The 27,138-nt window shown below is 29.5% G+C and overlaps 4 protein-coding genes and 1 non-coding gene across 7 annotated transcripts; all 5 read right to left on the reverse strand.

Annotated features, from left to right (window-relative positions):
• Nucleotides 1–1,890: 1,890 nt before the first annotated feature.
• LOC148566323 (protein NUCLEAR FUSION DEFECTIVE 4-like) lies at nt 1,891–3,318 on the reverse strand. Its single transcript, XM_088487504.1, has 2 exons — nt 3,296–3,318; nt 1,891–2,700 (listed from the first exon to the last, which is right to left on the reverse strand). The coding sequence occupies exons 1-2, from the start codon at nt 3,316–3,318 to the stop codon at nt 1,899–1,901; spliced, it is 825 nt and encodes a 274-aa protein (XP_088343630.1). The 3' UTR covers nt 1,891–1,898.
• On the reverse strand, nt 2,565–5,781 carry LOC107641460 (protein NUCLEAR FUSION DEFECTIVE 4-like). Its single transcript, XM_088487655.1, has 3 exons — nt 5,223–5,781; nt 3,598–4,160; nt 2,565–2,700 (listed from the first exon to the last, which is right to left on the reverse strand). Exons 1-2 carry the CDS (start codon nt 5,593–5,595, stop codon nt 3,610–3,612), a joined length of 924 nt encoding a protein of 307 aa, XP_088343781.1. The 5' UTR covers nt 5,596–5,781; the 3' UTR covers nt 2,565–2,700; nt 3,598–3,609.
• Nucleotides 5,782–18,503: 12,722 nt separating this feature from the next.
• Nucleotides 18,504–23,135, reverse strand: LOC107644674 (large ribosomal subunit protein uL30y). Of its 3 annotated transcripts, none has more exons than XM_016348595.3 (7): nt 22,807–23,135; nt 20,259–20,437; nt 20,048–20,145; nt 19,880–19,937; nt 19,267–19,346; nt 19,076–19,178; nt 18,504–18,992 (listed from the first exon to the last, which is right to left on the reverse strand). In XM_016348595.3, the coding sequence occupies exons 2-7, from the start codon at nt 20,433–20,435 to the stop codon at nt 18,777–18,779; spliced, it is 732 nt and encodes a 243-aa protein (XP_016204081.1). In that variant the 5' UTR covers nt 20,436–20,437; nt 22,807–23,135; the 3' UTR covers nt 18,504–18,776. The 3 variants fall into 3 exon arrangements, with proteins under 3 accessions (XP_016204081.1, XP_016204080.1, XP_016204079.1); XM_016348594.3 differs by having other exon boundaries at nt 21,639–23,130; XM_016348593.3 differs by lacking the exon at nt 22,807–23,135 and having other exon boundaries at nt 20,259–20,444.
• A 206-nt stretch (nt 23,136–23,341) lies between these two features.
• Nucleotides 23,342–25,889, reverse strand: LOC107644675 (uncharacterized). Its single transcript, XM_016348596.3, has 4 exons — nt 25,757–25,889; nt 25,545–25,622; nt 25,034–25,132; nt 23,342–23,658 (listed from the first exon to the last, which is right to left on the reverse strand). The coding sequence occupies exons 1-4, from the start codon at nt 25,757–25,759 to the stop codon at nt 23,587–23,589; spliced, it is 252 nt and encodes an 83-aa protein (XP_016204082.1). The 5' UTR covers nt 25,760–25,889; the 3' UTR covers nt 23,342–23,586.
• Nucleotides 25,890–26,384: 495 nt separating this feature from the next.
• Nucleotides 26,385–26,475, reverse strand: TRNAY-GUA (transfer RNA tyrosine (anticodon GUA)). The gene is given in 2 exon segments: nt 26,385–26,420; nt 26,439–26,475. It is a non-coding gene; the product is annotated as a tRNA-Tyr (tRNA).
• Nucleotides 26,476–27,138: the final 663 nt, after the last annotated feature.

The raw sequence follows: 27,138 nt of genomic DNA on the forward strand, positions 1-27,138 counted from the left end.
TGATAACCTTATTTATTAATGATTTCATAAATCAGTTGAATTAATTCTTTTTTTATATTATAAAATAAAACTTACACATAGATTACTAATTTTTTCTATGTATCTTTTTATTTGAATAATTATTTTTAAATAATGAATTAAATTATATCATATGTATTTCGTATTTTTTTTATTAGTTATTTTAATTTTATTTCTTTTTCGTTATACTATTCACTCTTACTTTGGGATTAGACATAAAATACATGAAAATGTTGAGTTTTTATTTATGCTTTTGAACGAATAAATTTTTTATTTTTTGGTTGTGTATTTTACTAATTTTAAAAAGATAAAAATAGCAAATAAATAATATGATCTTTAGTTTCTGAGAATATACGTAAAAATAAATTTTTAAAAGTCACACGGTAGGATGCTATCATATATATTAGTAGATACATTAACACATTCTTAAATTCTAAGTATATGTACACGAGTTAAATCTTAAAATGGTTTTTGAGATTGACGTCGTGCACTAAAATTGTCTCTGAGATTCTAATTGTACCAATTACGTCTCTGAGATGGACAAAAATGCACCATGTTTGTCTTTAACCTATTTTCCATTAAGGACGTGATTACATGACTTGATGACGTAGGCTGTTAGTGACATGTGTCGCTCCATGATTTAGCTACATGTAATAGTATGATGATGTGTTGACCAGGGACACGTGGCATGTTGACATGGATGGTTGTGCCACGTGTTACAGTGCTTTTTGGTCACATGTCTGTTTGTGCCACGTGTCGCAACAGTAGTCGTCCACGTGTCATCTATTATGTCATTATTGTAGATGCACCAAATTAGTCTCTTACTTTGCGTTAAGTAACTCATTTTAGTCCCTGAAATTGAATGTCGTGCACCAAATTAGTCACTTCACAAATTAGTCACTTCACTAGTTTTTTCTCCTTTTTTTTTTCTATAAATTCAAAATTCTCAATATCTTTGAATCCATTAATTTCAATTCTATTTTTCACATGTTATTTAAATACAAGTACTTTTATAAAATATTTTTTCTCTTGCGGGTACCCCTAACAGCCATTTTGGAGTTGACGTGAATATATTTCAAGCACCCTACTACTATCTCCGACTTCTTTCGTCTAGTCTGAAGAGGTCGGAGATGGTAGTGAGAATGCTTGAAGTGCTTTCAATGTAGCCCATTTCAGGGACGGATTTAAGGGGGGACAAGTGATGGCCTTGGCCCCCCCAACAAATTTTAAACTCATATATTATTATAATAGATGTATTATATAGAGTAAAATTTAATAGTGTAATAATAATAAAAAGAGTTAATATTTTTTATGTATTAGAGTTTAAATTTCTCTACATACATTTATATTATTTGTATTTTTTTATTTGATTTAAAGTTCTTTTTATATTTATTTTTTTAAATTAATTTTAACTTCTATAATTATATAAAAAATACTTTAATATTATTTACAATAATATTATTCTTTTTTTAATTGGTAATTTAGTTGTTTCTTTTTTTATTACTTTTACCTCTATTATTATATAAAAATACTTTAGTATATTTTAAATTCACATAACAAAATTGTTAGTGAGATTAATTTATATTATTTTATGTCATATTTTATAATGATATAAAACATAAAAATTTAATTCGCGGCACATAAATACTTATTAAAGTAAATTAATTAACAAAATATTTAAAAATAGATAATTTTATATTTTATTAGATGTAAAATCATAAAAAATTATGAAAAAAATTATAAAAATTGAGATAATAATTCTTTTATTTAATAAATATTTATTAATTTTTTAATTAAAAAATTAATTATAATTATATTTATTATTAAATATATGACATTATATTTGATTATATAAAATTTTAATTTTGGCCCCTCCATAGTTAAATTCCTGGATCCGTCCCTGCATGTGTCTGAATTTTCACCCTAAACTTCTTATAAATGTCACCTTTATAGAATTCCCTAGTCCTCAAGACCAAAATAAATGAGACTAAACAAGCAACTAATGTTGATGCTGTGATTATGAAAAATGGCAACCTATAACATTGTACTCCTAAACAAGTTAAGTCTTGTCCAACTTTTCTTTGTAGTCCTTTCATTTCCAATTGCTTCAAAGCTTTTTTATCATACAAAGAGCCTGTTACTTTCACATTTAGTATGAATGATCCAACAGGGCTAGCCACAGCTCCAAAATTGTACAATGTTGAGTAGTACTTGAGTCCAAAAATTTCGGATATGATTGCAAACATTAATGGCCATATGGCTCCAAAGCAGAATCCGATGATCACGGAGGCAAAGTATAATGAATTTGGGATTCCAAGCGCGATTAGAAGGTGGCCGACACAAGATAGAAGCATGACAAGGGAGAGCATCAACGGCGGGGGGAACTTGTATTTTTTTAGGAATACCTCGGACGCGAAACCTGAAGAGGCGTGTCCGAGGTAGTTCCATATGCTAACTAGGGATACAAATGTTGTGAGGCTCTTCTTGGGATAACCCAATGATTTACCAATTTGTCCCAAGTTGTCTAGTGCTGTTAATGTTCCACCAACACCAAATGTTGTTGCTATGAAGAGGATTAACATGTCAATGCTGAAAAGTGCTTGCAAGATTGTGTAGTCCTCTCCCCTGCTTGGGGGTTTGAATATGTTGCTTAGACATGAAGTTTCACCATGTGAAATGGCACTGTAATTAAAAGAAAAAATAAAAAAATTTATTGCATTTTGATACAAAATATTAATGTTTTGTTTATACTAGGAGAGGCACAAATATGTTTGACAAAAAAAGATTTTTTTACACAATAATTTATCCAATTTTTATCCGTCTAAATTTTAAACAATAACAAAGAGACAAACTTTCTATTATTTTTTATTATCTTAAATCATATTTACTAGTTAAGACATGACATCTAATACTGAAAGAACAAAGAGATAAAAAATATATTTAACACTCAAAAAATAAATTATTTATAGGGCTATTTATCTTGTGTTCTAAGAAAGATATATGTTAAAATTATAAATTAATTTTTTTATTAAAAATACAAAAAATAATAAGTTTTTTATGTATTTGTTTTAAATTTATTAAATAAAAGAAATTTAAAACATTTAACTAACATAAATTTATCATGTAACTTTAAAACACAGATTAACTAAATTTTTATTTATATTTTATTCTTCTACTAAAGAGTATTTTTTTTTTCTCTTTATTTATATATTATTGTCTTGTCTTAACTACTAAACACATTCTTATTTTCTCTTGAATTTTATATTAAATTACTTACCAATCTAATAAGATATTGGACATAATAACTAACATATATATAACATCCACATAACAAAAGTATTACTAAAAAAAAAAGTATAGGTAGATAATAAAAATATTAAATAATGTAAACAATAGATATATCGAATATTTATTTTACTAGTGTACGGATGGTTATTTTAATATTAAAATTTAGATGATTAATTTAAAGGTGTAGTGTGTTTTTATTTGATTAGTGATTGTTCATGTTAGTTCAAAATAATCATTGTTCCCTAGCATTCCCCGTTACTAAATTACTTGCACTTGAAATTTGAACACTACCTGTGAGTGTGATTATAGTTGGGACAATTCATTAGCAGGAGATGGAACCTGTGTGACAACTTTGAATCCAGAAGAAGAAGAAGAAGAAGAAGCATCATTGATGTTATTATGATGATTCTTCAAGATGTTAAGTTCCTCTCTAAAGACAACAACAAGTGGAAGAAGAAGCAACAAGAGAACAAAGATGCCATCAACAATGTACTGAACCCTGTTGAAACTCAACCTGTTCTGTAACACAATCAACAGCATCAGAAAAACAGCAACACCAAGTGATATATACAGAAGCTTGTAGAAAACTCTCAGCTCCTTCCGTTGCGGAACGATGTCGAGGATCCGAACCGTGGGTAAAAACAAGAAGCTTATAACAGCAGGAAGATATCCAATGAGCAAGATGAGAGCCTTAGAATCATCACCATAAAAAGCATGGTAGAGTTGAGTGAAGATTGCACCACTGAGTCCAACATAGCCTTTTAGAAGCCCAATAACACTTCCTCGGCTTCTTGGGAAGCTTTTCACACACGTTACCAATGCACCAGTGTTGGCAAATGATTGCGAATTAGCTCCTATGTCGCACAAATACAAATACAAATATAAATACGAATATTAAAAACTGTACGATAATATCTGAAGTTGCGTTTATTTTTTAGAACATGACAAGATAAGACACTAAAAACAAGATATAAACATAGACACACATAATTTAGTATTTTTGTATTTTGTTGTTAATAAAGTAGAACAAATTATAAAAATCTAATTTATTCTCATTTTTTTCATTCAAAAAATTTTAAAAAAAATGTAACAATAAAAAGTATAATTATGAAAAGTTAACAATAATAATAAAAGAAAAAATAAAAAATAAGTTATATCCCTTGTTAATATCTCTGTGTCCTTTTTGTCATGATGGACACAAAATACACAAATTTAATGTCTTTGGACACAATGTCCTTGTCAATGTCTCATTTGTCAAACATGACTCTGTGTCCCTGTCTCAGTGTCATGTCCCTATAAATAAACGCAGCCTAATAGTTTAAATAGCTTCATTCTAAGGCTGTGTTTGGAAAGGAGACAGAGACTAGATTAAGTTTTTGTATTATGTCTAGTATAAAATATACTAGATTATGTTATATCTCAAACTTATGTCTAAATTAAGATAAATATAGATATTAAGGAAAAAATTTAAAATTTAAAAAGTTAAATAAGGGTATTTTTTAAAAGAAATATTAAAATTTCAGTTCCATCTCTAAAAATTTAAGTTTTTTATATCCTCACTTTTTGAAGGTACTAAAATTTTGAGTTTTGAGACAGAATTTTTAATTTTAATCTCTAACCATCAAACACAATACTAAATCTCATTTTTAGTTTCTTAAACAAACGCTACCTAAAAACTACGTATTTATCAATTTGATTCTCAAAGTTCAAACTTATCTCACGTGTCATAAAATGAATTAGATGATGATATGTGGCAAAATGATTATGCTATGTTTTATCATCTAACTTATGAAATGATTAATTTGATTCACAACTGTATCTTTCAAAGATAAATTTAAAACGTTTGATTTTTTGGAGAATAAATTGATGCATATGGAACATAAATAGGAAAGTATAGAATGGAAGGATTTGTGCACCAATGTAGAAGTATAGGCACATTTGCCAAACGTGGGGAATTGCAACGTGGCCAGTGACAGAGAGCCAAACCATGAAGTAACCAAAGAAGTTCATGGCTGCACCAATGGAGAGAATCACCCATGGAGGTGTGAGTTCATTGATAAGCCCTGAGAATATGCCAAGATTTGCACCAAGGTCCTTGAAGAAGCTAATCAAGTTGAGGGTAGATTGGTCATATCCCAATGAGGATTTGACTTCATTGGAGTATAAACCAAACATGTATGTTGCTCCTGAGACTGACATGATTAAGCATGAGGCAAAGATCATGAACCACCTCCCAGTTACAATTTGGTAGCTCAACTTCTTCATTTTTCTCATCTCTTCTTCTACCATTTTTTGCTTCTTAGGAAACTTAGGCTATTTTGGAACCATGCATATAATATATGTACACATGGGTTGGCTAATATATATTATTTCTACACACAACTATATGCTGTATTATTTGTCTTTATGGCCAGACATATATATATATATATATATATTTTTTTTAAAAAAAAGAACATTATTGTTTTATGTATTATTACTATTCACATACAATGACATCTTAATTATTCTTTAATTTTTAAACCTATCATTGTCTCCCTATTATGCATATCTAATAATCTTTTATTTAAGGTATTAGTGTTGCAAGTTGTGTATGTGTCAACATAACATTGATTTAACTAAGGTTTCAAATTCTATAAGAATGTGATGGTGGGTATTATTTCTTAATATTAATAATGGACTAACAAATATCAAATCCACCTAAATTTTTTTTTTTTTTTTAATATAACAATTATAAAGTTTTATCTTACTAAGACAGATTAATTATATTAAGGGTAAAATATATTTTTTGTTTCTGAAGTTTGACAAAAGTTTTAAAAATATCGCTAAGTTTTATTTTGTTTCAATTTTGTCACAAAAGTTTTCGATTTGCATCAAATATATTCCCGACGGCTAATTTTTAAAAAAATTTAAGACCAATTCAATAACAATTTTATAAGAACAACTCTTAATACAACCAAATCAAGCATAATTTTCAAATATTATTATTAGATTGGTCTTAAATTTTTTGAAAATTTAGCCATCGAGTGTATATTTGATGCAAATCGAAAACTTATAAGATAAAATTGAAACAAAATAAAACTTAAGTATATTTTTAAATTTTTTACCAAATTTCAAGGACAAAAAGTATACTTTACCCTTATATTAATTAATTACTTGGATTAATTTTTTTAAGTATACTACTCAACCATTTTTCTTTTTAGATTCTAGTAAAATTAAACTTTGAATGCTACATATCTTGATATGATTGACAAAATAAATGGCTACTAGGATAAGAAAAATATACACTATAGGATGCCATATTGTAAGGTTTTGGAAAAGAAATTAAAGTAGGTTTCATGTGGGAACTTTATTCTCAACCAATTGATAAGCACTAGACAATGCTCCTTAACCAAACATCAAGGGAAGAACTTGGATTCAGTGGGAAACTTGGGAATAAATTAAAGGAAATCAAAAGATATATGCATTGTCCTTTTGTAATTGTATATATACTCTTCTCTCAAAAAAGGGAGATAAGGTATTTAAGATTTTTCTTTCTTTAAGGAAAAAAAAAATTGTTTTGAACTTTCTATCTAGTTTGATCATGCAAAAATAATTTGTTTTCTAACTTCAAGGGATATAAATTAAAGCAACAATAATAATTTGCTAACTAATTTCTATTTGATTGATTTACTTTTTAGTTTTTTTGAGAATGTTTATTTTTTTTCTATGTAATTGGTTCTATTTTTTTTTAGTTGTTAGATTATGAAGTATAAAGTTATTTATTATTATTCTAATAATAAAAAGTAGGTATTAAATTAATATATAAAATAAAAATAGCTGAAATAATATAATTCATTAATCGCATATACAGTTAGAAATGATTGCTTAATAACACTTAAGCATCAATGAATCTTGATTGAAATGGTCACATACTTGGGAAGAATCTGTTTGAAAGGTGGAAAGGGTCACATGCTAAAGAATATATATCAACTTTTTGAAGAATAATAATTTTACTTTTTGGATAAAATCACTTTTATTTGTTGTATGGAACAAATAATCAAATAAAAGATTCAACACCATTATTTCCAACACTTTATATTTAGATAATATAATTTAAAGAGTAAGCAAAATTCATGCAGTTTAATTTATTTTTAATATATATTTTATATTAATAACTAATTTTAATGTACACTTATTTTAAATAAAAAATCATTCTACAAATTAAAGCAAAAGTAAGCATATAACTGAAGATATATATATTCTTTTCCTCATAAAATAACAACTATATATCTTCATGATGATCAGAAGAGTTCTTCAAATTAAATGGAAAAACAAAGCAAAAATGTTTTACTTTTCTTCTTTCTTTTTGTTTTGTTTTGTTTTAATTTCTTTAGCAAATCATCTACTTAGCAAAATCCTCATAATTAATAAGATTGAGCCAAAATGGAGATATTTAATCACTAACTACACTTCTTTATTTTCAATAATTATATATAGGCCAAATGATGTGTTAATCAAATGAGACAAAACATGTGACCAGCCATGTGATTGCATTGGTTGTAACTTGTAATTAGGTGTGTTTAAGTATATACAATATATAAAATATAAATCTTTGACTGGTTTTGTATCGGCAATTTGATAAAAAAAAAATTTCAAATTAGAACAAAGTGTCATACTTCAATTCACGAGACAAAAGCATCATCACTTTGGGATAAACTCAATTAATCAATGTACAACATAAATTAATGGTTCACTAACATCTCATCATGGCTTTTCACAGCCAACAATAATGGTGCTTGGATTACCCACATTCATTGGTAATTATGGAAGATACTAGTATACTAAAGCTACCATTAACTAAGTGGGTTTGTTTTATTGATGTTATTACTATCTACAACATTAAAATGGATAATGATAACTATATACATACAAGAAATTAAAGTAGTTTATAAAAAGTATTAAGGTTACTTATATTAAAATTTTTTAATGTTTTTAATATATTCTTCGTACAATCATTAAATACTTTGTAAACTACAAATTTTAATTTTTTAAATTTTTTCATATATATTTAATATATGTTTTAATAAATAATGTTCTAAAGGTACTTGTTAACTCAATTGAGAGAGAGAGAGAGGCATATTGTATAGTATATAAAAAGTAATGTTTAAATTATGAAATGTATGCGATAATACGAATCAATTTGAATTGATTTAGTGGTTAGTTTACTACTATATTTAAATATAAATGAAATTTAGATTTAGATTAATTTTTAGACTGTCAAATTGAGATAAAAAAAAAAGAAAAAATAAAATACATGTTAGTATAAATTTAGCAACAAAAGAAGTGTCAAATTAAATTTCAACCCATGTCGGGAATTAAAGGCCCCTAATTAATATAAGGTACTATATATATATTATCAAGGAAAAGTATGAGGAGTTAATGGAATATTTGTATAATGTGTACAATGGAAGTTTAATGAGTATTAGAGATATAATTATTAATGTTATCTTTTCCCATCAGCTGAAACTTTTGTGATGAGTGGTATCATGACATGATATTAGAATGTTAGATCCGAAAAGTCAAGAGTTCAATCCTTGGTAAATCCCAAAATCAGTTTAAATTTTTGGAAAGATGTTTATTATCCCTAATACTCGGATGACTATTCTAGATAATATGGGAGATGTTCATTTTGTAACTCAATAGCTCATTGTACACATTGTACAAATAGTTCATTGTCTCCTTAACGAGATCCTATCATGAAGTGTTGAGAAGTTTTGCACAAGATTATAATTAAATTTCAATTTTCATATCCACTCACAATTTTCTCAAAAATGTTGAAAGAAAGAATTATTATTAGCAAATAAAATTCCATTGACGCTTAATATATATGTTAGAATAGAAATCCTTCATGATTTTCTGCAGAAGCTAAGCAATTTGGCAACGTGGTAATAGAAAGGGATGCTTTGGTGCTTTCTAGAAAAAGTGAAAAGGGCAGCTACCAAATTAATAGAATAATATTATAATAGCCACAATTTTAGCATAGGGCATGGACTTTGCATGATGATAACCCATAAAAGTGAGTACCCTTTCAATATTTTGTTTCCGAAAGTGATGAGAGAGTTATTATTAAGTATTTAAGCTAATTAATTTAGAGATAAGTAATAAGTTCAACCTGTTAAAATTATATCTCAAATGGTATAATTTTTTCATACTCACCTAAAAGATAGTGGATTTGAGTTTTTCTATTTTTAGTAAAAAAAAAAAGTAATAAGTTGAACCATATAAAAAGTCAAGTAACTTAATACCTGTTGGGAATAAGACACCATTCTCCCTTGAGAAAACACCTTTGACAGAGAAATAAAATAGATACAATCATAACACAAGAATTTAACGTGAAAACTCCAATTACCGGAGAAAAAACCACGGCCCTTGTCAAATGACAACCAAAGAATATCACTATGTGAAAATTGTTACAACACATAGACTTCTTTCTCTCTAACACCGGCACCCCAGTACACTCACACTCTCTCAAAGCAAATATTTAACTACACCTCAGAACACTCTCTAATCAAAGAGTACAAAGAAAAAGAAAAATTAGATACAAGCTTAAAGTGTTTCTGACTGGTGCAAAAACAAATGGAGAACTTAGCCTCATATTTATAGCCTAGGCCACCCACTCCATTTGCTATCCTAAACAATGTGGGACTAATTCAGGACATTATATATTATATATCAACAGTAACATTCAACCATAATTCTCTCCAAATTACATAGCAACATTCACCATCCAAAATTAATAACTAATTATCCAATAAATTGCAACCAAATATATATTCATCGACAAATTACTAAACATTAAACATACACCTGCATTCCAACTTATCCTATAGTCATCTAGTCTAAGTTTTCACAGAACATTATATATTAAATGCAAGAAACCTAAATCATACCTTGGCCAATTTCCACGTAACGACCAAAGCTATTTATTCAAAACCAAGACAGACCCTCAAAACTCAACTAATCCGCTTCCTCCAAGTTCCAGTATTCACAATTTCAAGCTCCAATTATTTATTCACAACCTAATACACATTCATAACACACATATATCCAATTTAATACTCAAAGCTCAAATTCAATGAAAATAAAATAGAATTATCGTATCCTCACCTTACCCAAGCTTCACGTAAGCAAGAGTGAACGTTTCTCTCAAGCTAATTGGATCCTAAAACATCAGAAATCAAAGAAATTTAACATTCCCACTTAAAATTCGAAAATTGGGGAAAATAAAGGCTGAGTGTAAAATAATGAGTTACCTATGAAATTTTTCCGATAGAAATGTAGAGCTCGATGTGGTGAACGCGTAGCCGCAAACGGTGCGACGATTGAAGCTCGAACGGGAAAGTTACGGAAAATTGAATTCACCGTAAACGAATTTCTCTTCTTCTCTTCCCTGGGAGGCTTGTTGCGTCGTTGAGGGAAATGAAGAGAAACAAGAGCCCGTGGCTCTTTTTAATTGTTGGACTAATTGGGCCCTCAGCCCGGTTTGGGTCCGGTTCAATCGGTTCGGCCCGTTCGGTCCTATCTTGGACTGATTTTTTTGAAATTGGTGTCAAAATTTTCGTTTCGATGAGCTCTATCCTAATTTGATATAATATTCGCGTTTCTAATATTCCTTATTAAAAATTAATTTATTGACTAATTATCTACTAATTTAACCGGAGTTTACATTATTCTCAAATGTGGAACCGTTTAATTAGATAAACAAAAATCGAATCGTCCGATGATTTATGAGAAGTACAGAAATCAGATTGTCTGATTTGTGAGGATACATAAATCGGACTAAGAGATTTGTAAAATCGGACTAAGGGATTTGTGAGAGAAGAGAAATCGGATCGAGGGAGATTTGTGTATCTTTCACACTTTTAAATAACACCAAAAATTATAATATTAAGATATATCACCACTTTTACTTTCATATAAAAAAAAAAAAAAAAGCCTAATTTAACAGCACTTTTAAGAAAATATATAAACACCTAATAATTAGAAAATGACGCCATCCAATAGTCCATGCTTGCGTCACTTCTCTCCAAAGCTCTGGTTCTTGGATAGAGACAACTTTTAATGTTTAGAGAAAATTTTAGATTAGATTGAAAAATAAAAAAGTTTTTTTTCTACATTTAATAAATTGTACTATAAAATTGTATGAGCTGTCATCTTCTTCACGTGGGAAGAATTAAACTTATATTAGAACCACAAAATTCATTTTGTATGGTTGATAATACACTCATATTTCCATTTGCTTCCCCACCTACTTAAGAATTAAGAAGAAATTTCAATGGAATCAATATAAGTGTTGATAAATGCTCATAACTTTAGATTTTCATATGATAAAAAAATGCTAGAAAAATTAAAAATAGTCATGATAATTATCTTGAAAAACAACGAGGTCCTTAACAAAAGAAAAAACTCAATCCGACCCTTGACAATTATCTCGAAAGGATAATGAGATTTCTGTGCAAAAAAAAAATTAATGTTATTTTTTTTTTTTGCACAAAGACTAATCAGTCCAAAAAAAAAAGATCAGGAACCGAATTGGGTGTTTTTTTTTTGAGAGGTTTCATTATCCTTTCGAAATAATTGTCAGGATCGGGTGAGGTATTCACTCTAAAAATGCAAGTTTAAGGGTTTTTTTCTTATGACAATTCTTTTTATCAATAATTTATAAATACCTCTATAAATACTTATCAAGTTTTAATCTCAAAGCTTATTAACTAATCAATACTCAATTGACCTAAACGTTTGTTTAAAAATAATAGAAATGTTCGAATTAATATTTACTCCATGCATCTATATATCCTCCTATTGATGCTGTTACATATGATAATAAGAACAATAGTAAGAATAATATATATATTGATAGCAGGTAACATATGGTGTAGAATTTAAAGTGAATTTAAGAATGAAATAATAGGATCTTAGGCCGATTTGGTTTGTCGTAACTTACAACCACAGAATACAAGTGGCCAATGGCTCATTTACTCGTGACCAAACTGGCAACCGGCGGCGCCAGTACTGAATACTTTAATTAATTATTTAATTACTATAATTTTTAAAAATATGATTATTTATGTATCTTTTCGTATTATTTTAAATTTCAAGAAAAATAATTTTATGACCTAATATCCAAATTTTTATGATAAAAAAGTGCTTAGTTCAATTTATATTGATTTTAAAATAAAAACAATTTAGTACAAGATAAATTTAAAAAAATACCTATAAATTTACACAAAATTTAAAATAAAGTTTTGCATAAAAAATATATTAAAAAATACAACAATTCATATATTTCTTTTCTATCAATTTAAACTTGTAAGAAAAATAATTTTATGACACATCTTAAAATGACGTATAGATAGCAAAGTTTTAAAGATATTTCAAAATAAAAAAATATTTTATATATATCCTTGTGGAAAAAAATATATTTTATAGAAAAAAAAATGGTTATGTTTCCATAAGAAAACGCCTTTTATACTTTCTAGTGTGAACCAAACAGATATGTAATTATTTACCTCTGCACTACTAAAAAATTTGGTATGTAATTATGTATGACCAACATCAAATAATTTTGAAATTAAAGGCCTTTCATCAATTTTCTTCTTCATATATAGACTCCACTACCATGGCTTGGTGGGTTAGTGACTTGTATGTTTGATCCAAGTACTCCTACTTCTCCTTTTTTGCTTCTGTCACCAACTACCTCAACATGAATCCTTCAAGTCAATAGTGCATTTAATTGACTTTGAAATACACAGAAGCAAGATTTATCATCTTATTAAGATAGCGTTTGGTGGAGAGACAGAGGCAGAAAGACTAAAACTGAGAGACAGAAATTAAGAGATAGAGATTAAAATAAATCTGAATATTCTGTTTGGTGCAAAATAGGAGACAGAAATTGAAATAAGAATGAAACTCTAATTTATTTTGCACAAAGGATAAAATTGGAATTAATTAATTGAAATGATGGTATTTTAGGTATAAAATGTTATTAAAGTTTCAGCCTCCATCTCTACAAATTTTAGTCTCCTGTGTTTCTACATTTTTGAAGTACTGAAATACTGAAATTTTGGAGATAGAGACAGAAATTTTAGTACCAATCTCTGAACCAACAAACATGATACTGAGTCCCACGTCTCTCAATTTCTGTCTCGGTACCTCAAAACAAACGCTACCTAAGAGTAGGTTAAGAGACATGAATATATAGACTTAATTGTCACAATACCATTAATCTTATTGAATATATATTTTTGTAACTTATCTAATAAATTATATAGCAGCCATTTATTTTATTATTTTTGTATAATCTCATTCCTTGGTAGCCAAGTAAACAAACCAAATCCAAAGACCAAAAAAATTAACTTTATTTTATTATTGTATATTGGTTGCAAATGATTCATTAGAATATTCCACCCCATGAAAAAAAAAACACCTACTTGTTATGAAATGTACACGAACTTTAGAATATTCTGTAAATTAGTTAATTATAGGATAGTTATTTAAATGGGTGTAAGTGATTCTTTTACATAGTCTTATAGAAACACCATGAAATGATGTCATGACTTTAAATTAATTAATCACAAGTAGGGAAGCGTTGGAGCCACAAATGCTTTGAATTGAAGTTATTTTCCAGAAACTTGGCTTTACTTTTGATCTTTACAGATGGACAAGGAGGAGAGGGATGATTTTCATTTTTCTATAAACGATGTGCTCATGATGATGACCTTAAATTCAAATAACGTTACGAAGGGTCCCATAAAATCACTTCCATAGATTCTCATGATATTTGTTGGGGTGGGGAGTTCCTATACATGTGTTTTTTTTTTTAACAATTCTTGAGAACTTTTTGGACAGAGTTTTTTTTGGGACAGACTTAATTTATTTCTCTGAAGTGCATAGATATTGGTTTTGGCCAGAAAATGGGAACTTTTTTTTTGGGTTGGGATAACTTGTTAGGCTTAGATACTCTTGTCCCTTGAGGGTGTAAATTTTGAGTCCAAAATCCAACATAGAAGCCTTTTAGAGTGAAAATGTTCAAAAAAATTTCTACTCTGTTTCTTAACAATCAACATCTCTAACCAAAAAAAAAAAATCAACATCCTCATACGTATAGGACTAGGACTCAATTAAAAAAAAGATAATATTAAGAGATAACTCTCTCCCGTTTTAATACAAAAAAAAAAACAGAACTCTTCTAGCCAATTCGAATTGGTCTAGTAATTAGTTCTCTAGTTTACTTAAACAAGTATTGAGAGTTTGAATTCTGGCTAGTGCCAGTTTTCCAAGTAGCTTTATGATTACGGTCTTGTACTCTTAATCTAAGTTATGTTAGATTGAAATTTGGCAAAATACAACAAAGGAATCTCGCCTTATGCATGCAGCAAACGACAAACTCTTAGGTTGCGTTTGTATATACAAAGACAGGACACTGAGACAGAGACTCAAAGACACAAAATCGTATTTGATAGAGGAGACATGAATAGAGACAATGTGTCTAGAGATACAGAATTAGTGTATTTTGTATCCATCATAACAAAGACACGGAGACACTAACAAATGACACAAATTATTTTTCATTTTTCTTTTATTATTCTTGTTAATTTTTTATAATTATATTTTTTATTATATTTTTCGTATCAAATTTTTTAAATGATAAAAGATAAAAATAAATTAGATTTTCATAATTTGTTCTAATTTATCACCAAAAAAAATATAAAAACACAAAATTAGTCTCTTTGATCCATAACAGATTAATCTTTGTCCCGTCAAACTAAGAGATAGCATGGAAGAAAAAAAGAGAAAACTCTTCTAATATCATTCTCCTGATTAGTGATTTAAATATGTAATTAAGGAGATACTATCGCTAGCTTCTAACTTTGTTATATATTATGAATTGAAGGCATTCTATGAACATTTGATTTTACGAGCAATGGATAAAAATATGAATGAAACAAATTCCTTCTAACAATTTTCAACAGAAAATATGAATTATGTTTTATATAGTAAAAACAAATGTAGATTAAATTTCAGAATCATTCATTTATTCTGTAATTTTTTTATTTTAATATTTTGCTAAAAGATTTATAATAAATATAAATATAATTTTTTTTTTGTAAATTTAAAATTTTTTTTATTAGTATCATTTTAAAAAATATTTAAATCCTTTTAACAAAATACATGACAATTTATTTTACACGTAAATTTTTTTAATGTATAAAATATTTTTTAAGAGGTGTTTTTCCATTTATTTTTACTAATATCATTTTCAAAAATACTTAAATTATTTTAGCTACATATTTTGAAGGAATATATTTTTTTTGTTTATTATTTCATTTCTTTGTTAATAATATCTGTTTAAATAAATATTTAAATATTTTTTTAGCAAAATGCATGTAATGAATTATATTCATTTATTCTGTAATTTTTTTATTTTAATATTTTGCTAAAAGATTTACAATTAAATATAAATTAAATAATAAAAATTAAGATTTAGAGTTTAGGGTTTATATTTTCAATAAAAACTATTATAATTAAACTTAGTAGTCAAATATAGCACTGAACTTGAAGATAATCAAATGCAATAAATATCTATAATCAAACTCAGCTACAAGCACTGAACCTGACTATAATCAAACCCAATAAACACTTATAATCAAACTTAGTAGTTAAATATAGCATCGAACTTGACTATAATAAACTCAGCAATGACCATTATCTCGTGATAATTCTGTTTTTTTAATAGATAATTATGGTTTATTTGGAGATATTTTTTTTATCAATTTCGTTATATATTTACGTATTTTTATCCACCAAATCTAAATTAAGTTGGTCCAAATCAAATAAAAATTGCTCACACATGTGCACGTGAATCACATTTTTTCTTCGAATGAAAAATAACACCAAACTTTTTTAACCATGACACATAAATTTTTTAATTTTGGCTCGAAAATTTTCAAGATTTTGAATTTGATGTATTTTATTTTTGTTTCTTCTTATTCTTTTTTTTCCCTCTCTTTATACAAAATTTATGTATTTTTATTTATAAAGTTACGTATCTTTCTTTCAAAAGTTTGTATTTATGGTAAAAAAATAAATAAATAAAAATAAAAAGTTGCATAATTCCTTAATTTTTTTTTGTTTGATTTTTTTTATTCTTCTTAAAAGGTAAAATAAAAAAAAATTAAAAGTGTGAAATAGAAAGATTTATAAAAATAAGAAAAAGGAGGAGGACGAAGAGAGAAAAAATTCGGAAAATATATAAAACAAAAAATAACAAAATATTTGTAAACTGCGACACAATAGTTTTTTAGAGAGTAAAGTGACAAATTTGCATTGATTTTTTTCTTTTCTCGTTTACTAATATTATTGTGGAAGATAGAAAATAGAAGAGGATAATAATGATGATGAGTAAAATATATAATAGTGATTATAATTATAATTATGAGAGTGCCCAATGCCGAATTAGTACATGGCGCTACTAGTAATAATAAAAAAGGGAGTTGGTGACAACACGTGGCAGAAAAGAAGAGTGTTTTTTTTTGGGAATTTTCCCGCATAAATCCATTCTCAAAATCAAATTCCCTCTCTTGCCTTTTATTTGCCTTTTATTTTTGGTGACTGAACATTAAAAAGAAACAAAAGAAATAAAAGAAGCAAACACGTATAATTAAACTCAGCAGTTAAATATAGCACTGAATCTCAATATAATCAAACTCGGTAAACGTGTATAATCAAACTCATTATACATTTATAATCAAATACAGTTGTCAAATATAGCACTGAATTTTAGCATAATCAAACTCAACAAACACGTAATCAAACTCAACAATCAAATATAGCACTGACCTGAATATAATCAAACTCGGTAAACATTTATAATCAAACTCATATTATAATCAAACTCATTAAACATATATAATCAAACTCTGTAGTCAAATATAGCACTAGACATGAGTATAATCAAACTTCAAAATATTTATAATCAAACTCAAAGTATAATCAAACTTTGTAAATATGTAAACATGTATAATCAAAGTCAGAGTATAATCAAAGTATTTTTGAAAATGATATTAGTAAAAAAAATTAAAAAAAGGTAAAACACCTCTTAAAAAACACTTTAGACACTAAAAGAATTTATGCGTAAAATAAATTGTCGTGTATTTTGCTAAAAGGATTTAAATATTTTTTAAATTGTTATTAGTCAAAATAAAAAGTTAAAAACTTACAAAGAAAGAAAAGAAGCAAGAAGGAGGAGCAAACACAAGTTCCAATGAAAAATAAGTTAGTTTGGCATTTTTACTATTCTTTGTTTTGATGTTAAAAATTAATAATTACTTGCTTCCTTTGATTATACTCTGAGTTTAATTATAGATAATTTAAAGTTTGATTATACTCAAGTTTAATGCTATATTTGATTATTGAGTTTGATTATACATGTTTATTGAGTTTGATTATAATTTGAGTTTGATTATACATGTTTATCGAGTTTGATTATATTCAGATTCAGTGCTATATTTGACTACTGAGTTTAATTATTTGTGTTTGCTGAGTTTGATTATGCTCAAGTTCAGTGTTATATTTGACTACTGTGTTTGATTATAAATTAAATTTGATTATACATGTTTACCAAGTTTGATTATACTCAGATTAGGTGCTATATTTAATTCCTGAATTTGATTATACAGTATACATGTTTACCAAGTTTGATTATACTCAGATTAGGTGCTATATTTAATTCCTAAGTTTGATTATACGGGTTTGCTAAGTTTGATTATACTCAGATTAGGTGCTATATTTAATTCCTAAGTTTGATTATACGGGTTTGCTAAGTTTGATTATGGGTTTGATTATGCTCAAGTTCAATGTGTTTGATTATAAAGATTTTCTTATTTTGATTACATTAAAATTTGATTATACATGTTTACCAAGTTTAATTATATTCAAGTTCAGTGCTATATTTAACTGTTAAGTTTGATTATACCTGTTTGATGAATTTGATTATACCTGTGTGCTGAATTTGATTATGCTATTCACCACATGAATCTAGTTCAATGTCATGTTTACTTAAATGGTTTAATTATAGTTTAGTTGAAACCAAAAATAAATTCAATCTGTCCTCTAACCCCTAACATTTCGACATATCTTAAATACTACCAGAACACTTATTTGAAAACAATTAATTAAAGCTAGTGCAATATGAAAATCACATATTTCTCGTAAAACGAGGGACTAAAAAAAACATTATAAACCGATAATACTCAATGTCTAAAGGACAACTCAACAAACTCTGTTTTGTAAAATGAAAAACAAAATAAACCTTGAACAAAGATTTTATCAGTGTCAGAAATGTATTACTTCCAAACTTCCAATAAACCTTGATCTAAAAAAGCCAATAAAAGACTGAATCCACTATGCTTGGAACAGAAGTCCACATCCTAATTCATTCTCCTGATAAGCTCATTGATGTAGTTCTCCCTGTTTCCGGCATCTCCTCCTTCAACATAGTGGTTTCTCTTCTTCTTCAGGCCACCCAATGGAGCCTTGAGCTTAAATGGCCAAAGGAAGTTGTTTGCTTCCTTGAAATGTGATCCAACGGTTATGATCTCATGGATAAGATCTTCGATGCAGATGATTCCATGTTCGCCCAGTGCCTGAAGCGTCATCCAAGGAAAGCAGTGAGTAGATAGAATCCATTTGAATTGTATATTCTAATGCTAAAAATAATATTACAGACCTTCTCAATGATGGAATTGTCGGTTAGGGCAATTCTCTGCTTGTTCAGCTTACCAAAGCCCCTCTTGTAAATAAGCTCTTTTACACTCTTCAGATTTGGGTATCTACAAAAGGAGAGGAACTATTACGCTTAGCCCAAAAAATAAGGGATTCATCACATTCAAAAAGGCATGACGGCACAAGTTTACATACCCATAGGTCACATATGGTTCAACCCTGTGAAGCATGTTCATTGTGGCCTTGTTCACCTTCAGAAAGACACCATTGAAGATCTGTTGCAAAAAAGAAAACAGAGGCAAGGGAGTAAAACATTAGTATGGGTACTTTACACAGTGTAAATGGCAAGATTTCAAACAGATAGTATTACAAACAAGTACCAAAAACATTACATATTTTCTTAATTGACTATGTCAAACTTCCATGACACTATATAGCCTCAAGACTTTTGGGCAAATGCAGTGAAAACACACATAAAGCCAAAGAACAAAAACATTAACACTCCTTGGGGAACAAAACAAGTGACAGAGAGAGGTTTGAGAATATGAGAGCAGACGTGTTTACTCCCCATTTTTTGTGACTCAACAACAAACAAAAATCTGCCTGTTCTAACATAAATTGAATAGTGTTTAACAAACCAATAAACAGGGACTTGAATTCAAGTTGAAACACCTCAATGATCATCACATTAAACATGGTTATAAAACAACAGTCATGAACTGTACTACTAACACCAAGTAAACCATAACAACGCCCACACAAGAAAATAACACAATAAAGCTCAACATTCAATGATTATAAGCAGTACCTGTCTCAACCTCAACAACTGCAAGATCTTTCTTGACTTGGGGTCCATGGCATTGATACTGAAAAAACACAACTAGAACAAGTAAGACCCAGATTACAGAATCGATTAAAACTTGGGACATAGTATTAATAGCATAAATATGGAGTAACAAAGGAAACAAACACATACCCACGGATACGGATGATAAACAGGAGCTTAGCCTCTGGATCAACATAGAATCCACCTTTCAGCTTTGCTTCCCGCTTCAATTGGATCAGCTGCTTTTCCTGTAATATAAAAGCGGGTCAATCTGGCAGAGAAAAATGCAAAACACAATAAAGGAAACAGAAACAAACATTAAAACAGAGAAAAAGGGAAATAGATTAAGGTGAAATGCAACCTGCTCCTGGTATTCATTTGCATATTGCTTTGCCCTGCGGTAAATGAGCTTGCGGCTCTCAGCTCTTTTCTTCTTTGCAGCATTAAGCTCCTCCTTTTTCTTCAAGGCCCATTCCTCCTCCCTTTTCTGCTTCTTAAGCACAGACTCGGGAACAATTGCTTTCACCTCCTCACCCATCTCTGCCATTCATTCAAAATAAAAATCTCGGTTATAATTAACATCCAACAAAGAATTCATTAGTTTTAATTATTATACTGACACATTTCAGCTCCAACTCAAAAGCTAAATGTTCAGTGTTTCAAACATACGATAATTAACATACAAAGTCATCACGTTGAAATCAACAAACACAAATACACAATAACTAACAAAGTCTTAATCCAATGAAATTCAACGACAAGAAATTAACATACGATAATAAAAGAAGTTTAAAAGTTTAGTAGTCAACATAAGATAAAATAAATATAAATTTTCAGTGTTTCAATGAGGACTGGCGCAGCAGGCAATGCAGTCAGAGATCTGATGCTTGTAGATTCATTTGGAAGAGGAACTGGCGCAGCACCAATCCATCATCATAACACAAAATCTCTTTCATGACCACTTATATGCTATTTTTTGTTTTCGTATCCTGTAAATTTCTGCAGATTTAAACAATAAGAAAGGAATTTTCCTAAACAAATACATTGAACAATCAGAAGCAATTTTCCTAAACAAATACATTGAACAGTGAACCACAACCAATTTCCCTAATCAAATAAATATACACATTCATAAGTTAAAACCCCCAAATACAACAATTAGAACCTAGAACCCTAACAATAAAAAACACACCTTCTTTAATAATCAGAACCTAGAACCCTAACAATTAAAAATAATACACATTCATAAGCTAAAACCCCCAAATACAACAAACTGCATAAACAAATACAACAATCAACAACAATTAGCAAATTCAAAATACACTGAACATAGAACATAAATTATTCAAACAGAAGCAGAAATTCAAACAAATCCAGCCGGTTGCGACATTCATGACTATCTGAGATACCATGAGAGCCGGCCAGAGCTGCAGATAAACCAGGAGATAGAGCTGGAGTTCGAGGATATATGCATTAAAAATCAAAATTGGAAACAAAGAATCATATAAAAGTTTAACAGAAGCAGCAGAACAACAAAATAAAATAGGTTCAACAAATAATCAATAACATTTCCAAAAAATCAACAACATGATTCTTTGTTAAAAGAGCGACAGAAAAGAAATGAAGCCCAAACAAGGAATGAAAATCAACAAACAATAGATCTGGAAATCGCAGAAGATTGAAGGAAGCACGAAGAGTGAAGAGAATAGACATTAACGGAGGGAATTGAGAGGGGACGAACCTGCTGAAAGTGGAACGCGAAGTCGCTCAGTGAGAGATTAGGGTTTTTGTGTACGGCGACTGAGATCAGAGGCTAAGTGCGGAAGGAGCTAGGGTTTTTGTAGTGCTCACTTCAGCTTAGCCTTCTCTTTCGTTTATTTACCATTCAGGGTCCCAACTTATTTTAATTTGTTTGGGCTTTAGCGTTTTGGATAAAGCCCACTATTGAGGAGAAAATATTAAATCAGTGGCCCAATTTGATATTTTATAATAACTAAAAACAAAAAAATAAAAAAACTTTCTCTGAGTGCTTGAAAGTTAGATCCTGAGTGTGAGTGTTGCTCCTTGCTAATGCTATTTTTAGTTCGGTCTCTCAATAAAGTTGTTATAACGGAGATAAAAATAACAAAGAATGACAGCAAAACAGTTGAGGGTTTCTTCACAGCCTATGAAAATTTATCTTTGTATTGGGTTGCCTGATTAGAGAATTAAACAAAGAAATTATATTTGTTTATGAAGTGTGTTAAGCTTTGCTTGACTTAGTAATGTTGAAACACTTTTAATAGAGATTGTTTGTTTTCAATTCCAAAAAACTCTTTTTTTTTTCGGTCTGGCAAAAACGACTTTCGATTGTGGAATGTAGTTGGGAAAAAAAAAAGATCGATCTTTTTTTTTTCAGAAATAGATCAAAAATCCACACTGATAGTAGGGGGGAGGCCTAACACTTAATTTTTCTCATTCCCTTTAAAAAAATTTCATTAATGCGATCAACCACAACTGATTTCCTTATGATAGAATGCATATCAAAGAATTAAAACAGAATGCAAATCAAAGAATGCATATCAGCATAAATAAGAAGTTAAGAATAAACAGTCAATAGCATATTCAATCAAGCTACCAAGCCACCAAACTAGTATCGATGTTTGACTTCATTCATAAATTAGAAGTTAGTTAGCATTTTAAAAATAGGAAAAAGAAGCTGTCCACAAAAGCATGAAAGAAGCTGTCCAGTAAAACAAATTTCATAAACAAATTCACAAAAAAATTTCAAAAGCATGAAACAAGCTGTCCATAGCCACAAACACAAGAATATATGATTATATGATAGAGCCATAACAAAAACAAAGAATAGGTAAACTGTAATCACAGTTCCTTATTTCAAAAAATAAAAAATAAAAATCTTCACTTACTGAAAGTCTGAAACACAGCCGCCAAGGAGCAGAGGAAGAGAGAGGAGCGCGCCGGGAATCCGCCGGACACAGAACCGTCGAGGCCCGAGAGGCAAAGGAGGAGAGATGAGCAGAGGATAGAGTAGAGGCAAGACCAAACAGCGCCGTCGGGGGTGCGATTCGGTGAAGACTGGCGAAAATCGTGATGAGACAGGGACCGGCGACTGGGAGACCGACGATGATGAGCTGCTGCCTGAAGGCTGAAGGAAGTCGAGGGTCAGGGTCTCTCAGTCTCAACTCTCAAGGTCAGGGAAGGGAAATTAGGGCCGGCTGTTGTTTGTGGTTGTGGGAAGGAAAAGTGAAATATTTTTATTTATATGATATGTAAATTTACAAAAATACCCTTAAAAAAATAAGATAGCAGCCCACTCCCATTTTTGACAGGTTCAACCCGTTTTGACATCCATACGTTCTATTAAAATGATCGATCAAGGCACGTTATTATCTATATAATATAGCATTCTTTTTTCTATTTTTATCTATCACTTACAGAATGTAGACCAAAATGATTTACGTTATGAAACATAATAACCTTGGGAAATGAAGTCGTGGTGATGACTAACTTTAAGCATATTCTCCTGTAAATTACAGAATAACATATTGAACATTTCTAGTCAGTTCTCATGCATCATGTTAAATTATACAGATAGCATTGTATTTGATGTCATTTTGATCTTTTCCTAGTTGGTGAAAGTTGGGAGCATTGCAACCACATATTGTTGATACTGATAACAATGGACGTTAATCCTGCTTGACATCTACACTTGCAGGTTTAATAGGTTCTACTTGAGCTGGTTCAGTATCGGCCTCAACCTGCCATAACATTAAGGTTTGGAGTTAAAATTATATTCATAAAGTTTATGAAGTTGAAGCATTCATACAAAAATACAAACATAATACAGCGCACGCATGATGCAACACCTCTGATGTGTGTTCCATGAGCATTTACAATCACTCGTTTTCTTTTAAAATGTTTGATAAGTATGTAAAACATTAAGAATAAGTGAGTGTGGATACTCTTTATACAGATTGCTTCTGACTTAATTGGATATCACTCCAGGAATTTCACGTCAATCACCCTGTTTATTTATAAGGATTAGGTTTTCCGCTTTTCCTTATTGCATATCATATTGTTGATGGCAGCTCCAGAACAAATCACAAATCAAGATAGTGCCATGCATATGCTAGGCAACAAGATTCAGAACCAATACCAGATCTAAATTCTAACTCCAGTTATAAGCTATAAGAGATAAGCTTGAAAGTAGAATACAAAATATCATTTTGTTCAACAGCTTTCCATAACATTATGTATTCAAGTTACTAAAGAGACACTGAGGAGATTAATGGGGTTCATGACCCAGCACACCATTGGCTATTTCCTGTAAACAAAGTGTTAAGTCTCTCTTACCAACCAGGATGAAATCATGGACAACTACGCTACTAGAAATTCAAAGAATTTACCTTAAAAATGAGCACAAATTCTCTATCATTATAATTAAAATGGGATTTCTCATTATGATGCACTTAAATTTTGGTTTGGAGAAAGTTTGCGCCACTTCAATTTCATGGAATGCCCCCACAACTCATTAGATGCTCATAAAAAATATATTTACAAGTGAGTTGCTAACAAAATAATCAAGGAATCTAACCCGAGTTATAGTGAAGTTTGAGCATTAAGTAAACTAGATGAGCAAACTCACGTTGGGTTCTATTTCTAACCACTACCTCGTTGAGCTCAAGCAGCAGAGATTGTTAGCCATCAGTCCAAGGTGGTTTTTTCCCCCAAGGGAAAGAAGGGAACTAATCCTTTTCGAGCACAATCAAGCATTCTCTCCACAAGTAGAACCTAGATTTTCCCCATTGCCGTAGAGTGCCTCTACTACTACACCATAACCCTTGGTGATAAAGGTCCTAGGATCAATTAAGGTTAACTAATGATTTGCCAATTATACACCCCAAAGGAAAATGAAAAAGGAAACAAAGATAGCTTCTTCACTCTTAATTTTGTAAAAAGGAATTAAACCCCCCAGTCCCCATGGTTGTTAACAACAGATAAGTTGAAGTTCACACCTGAAGTTAAACAATAACAAGGGCAAATTCAAAGTTCAAACAATATCCTATTGCATAGCTGTATATCATAAACCAGTTGCAATAATAATAATCATAAAATTCATTCATCATCGCTTACTTTAGCAGTATCCCTCTTGGCTGCAGGCTTGTATGGACATGCTGCAGGAGCCCTCTCTGGTTTCCTATACTCCCAACCAAAAAGCCTATAGATTTTCCCCTTTTGAAAAAAAAAAAACCATAAGCATCAATGTTAGAACCAATTACAAAAACAACACAAATATATGAAGCTTAAAAATTACTATGTTTTAAGGCTTTAGTACACATTAATTAATTAAACAAAAAAAATTCACCAGCATAGAAAAGAATTTTGCTTACTAAATTGTAAAATAACTACCATGAGTTAATTCAGATCACTAAAGTAAAGGTGAAATTGAGATAATCGTTACTACATTTTAGTTGAAATTCCAAACTAACAAATATTCATGGATTTCAATTTGTTCAGAAGAGTAACCAACCATAAATCCATAAGAATGAAAATCTGAATCATTTTGGCTATGCTCACAGAATCTAAAGTAATCAGAATTTCTGATCCGATTCGGTAGGATACATTACGAAACAGAAGAACTTACCATGATAAAATCGAAGAGGAGAGGGAGGATGTTGACGATGGGAACGAGGAACAGGGGCAACAAACAAGCCAAGCAAACCTACAAACACATATTATGAGAATTACTCAGCGTTCAATTCAATTATTAAATTCAGAATAAAACAAAAAAAAAATAAAATCATAATTGAAGTAAACAGAAGCATGAATTGAGCGATTGAGTGAGGGGAGAATTACCATGTTTGCGGTGAATGAATGTTTTGGGAGCTCAAAGCTGACAAAAGAAAACCGAAAACCAAGTAGCGTAGAGATTCAACAAGGACAAGGTAGGTAGCAGTTTGGTAATTTCAGAATCTCAGTTTGGGCCGTTTTGTCCTTTGAGCTTGGCCCCAAAAAAAATAAGCTTCACGAGAAGAGGTTGTGATACCAAAAACAAAAAAAGGATATGTCCAAAACCAACCAAAAAAGGAAGAGAATGAAAACCTTGACCAAGACTTTTTCTGCAGAATAAAAAAAATATCGTTACAAGGTAGAAAAATTATAGACTGGAAAATATTACAGATTAATTACCAATTTGGTGCCAAAAGATTCAGCTGCCAGCCAAAAAATTTTTAAAAAATATTATCAACAAAATATTCTAATTTAAAAATATGATAAAAAAAATTAATAAATATATTTTTTTTTAAATAACAATAAAACTTTTATATTTAATAAATAGCTTATAGAATCTAAATTTTTGTAATAATATTTGAATAAATATTTTTTTTGTAAATAACAACAAAATTTTTATATTTAATAAATAATTATTCAAATCTAAATTTTTGCATTTGAATAAATATTTAAAAGTAAATATTTTAATAAAATATCCGACCTGCCGGAATCGAACCAGCGACCTAAGGATTAACTGGCAGATTAATCACTACAGTCCTCCGCTCTACCAACTGAGCTAAAGTCGGATTTGTTGAAGGCAAGTTGTTGATAAACTTCTATTAGTGTCAAACAAACAATATTCTTTTACCATTACTTTTCATGGCCTTATATATGCAGAGTAAATTTTATGTGTGCGTAGAACATTTACTAGAATTTTATGGATAAAGTATTTTGGGTCGGTTATTCTTTTCTTTTTTTAATAATGTAATCATCTCTAAATCTCTAATTGTTGAGTAAATATTCCTTCAAATTTCAACATTTACTAGAATTTTTTTTTCACATACTTGATAGATGATGATGTAATTTACACCTCATAAGTAAGAACATTTTCACATCACAGAGAAGCCTAATGAAAAGAAAGTAGGAGAGAGTGGAGGATTATTGTATTTGTAATGCTAACCATATTTATGGCTGCGTTTGTTTCTAAGAATAGGATAGGATAAGACACTGAGAACAGGACAGGATAAGACACTGATGGACAGAGATATAAAATTTTGTGTTCTTGTATTCTGTTTGGTGATAAACTAGAACAAATTATAAAAATTCAATTTATTCTCATTTTTTTTTATTCAAAAAATTTGAGATGAAAAATATAACAATAAAAAATTATAATTATGAAAAATTAACAAGAATAATGAAAGAAAAAATAAAAAATAAGTTGTGTTCTTTGTTAGTGTCTCCGTGTCCTT

This window comes from Arachis ipaensis, chromosome B5, assembly GCF_059453495.1.
Source record: "Arachis ipaensis isolate K30076 ecotype BB chromosome B5, ASM5945349v1, whole genome shotgun sequence".
Classification (NCBI taxonomy): domain Eukaryota; kingdom Viridiplantae; phylum Streptophyta; class Magnoliopsida; order Fabales; family Fabaceae; genus Arachis; species Arachis ipaensis.

What these genes read in the sequence shown, in the direction of transcription:
- LOC107641460 (XM_088487655.1), bottom strand. Translation starts at nt 5,595, where the DNA reads ATGGTAGAAGAAGAGATGAGAAAAATGAAGAAGTTGAGCTACCAAATT. An exon ending in GTGCCTATACTTCTACATTG is followed by an intron (nt 4,161 to 5,222) that starts GTGCACAAATCC and finishes TGTGCGACATAG; the next exon opens with GAGCTAATTCGCAATCATTT.
- LOC107644675 (XM_016348596.3), bottom strand. An exon ending in TCCTCTTCGATTTTATCATG is followed by an intron (nt 25,133 to 25,544) that starts GTAAGTTCTTCT and finishes TTTTTTCAAAAG; the next exon opens with GGGAAAATCTATAGGCTTTT. An exon ending in CCAAGAGGGATACTGCTAAA is followed by an intron (nt 23,659 to 25,033) that starts GTAAGCGATGAT and finishes ATGTTATGGCAG; the next exon opens with GTTGAGGCCGATACTGAACC.
- LOC148566323 (XM_088487504.1), bottom strand. Translation starts at nt 3,318, where the DNA reads ATGTCCAATATCTTATTAGATTG. An exon ending in TCCAATATCTTATTAGATTG is followed by an intron (nt 2,701 to 3,295) that starts GTAAGTAATTTA and finishes TTTTAATTACAG; the next exon opens with TGCCATTTCACATGGTGAAA.
- LOC107644674 (XM_016348593.3), bottom strand. Translation starts at nt 20,444, where the DNA reads ATGGCAGAGATGGGTGAGGAGGTGAAAGCAATTGTTCCCGAGTCTGTG. An exon ending in CAAATGAATACCAGGAGCAG is followed by an intron (nt 20,146 to 20,258) that starts GTTGCATTTCAC and finishes TTTATATTACAG; the next exon opens with GAAAAGCAGCTGATCCAATT. An exon ending in AGTTGTTGAGGTTGAGACAG is followed by an intron (nt 19,347 to 19,879) that starts GTACTGCTTATA and finishes TTTTTGCAACAG; the next exon opens with ATCTTCAATGGTGTCTTTCT.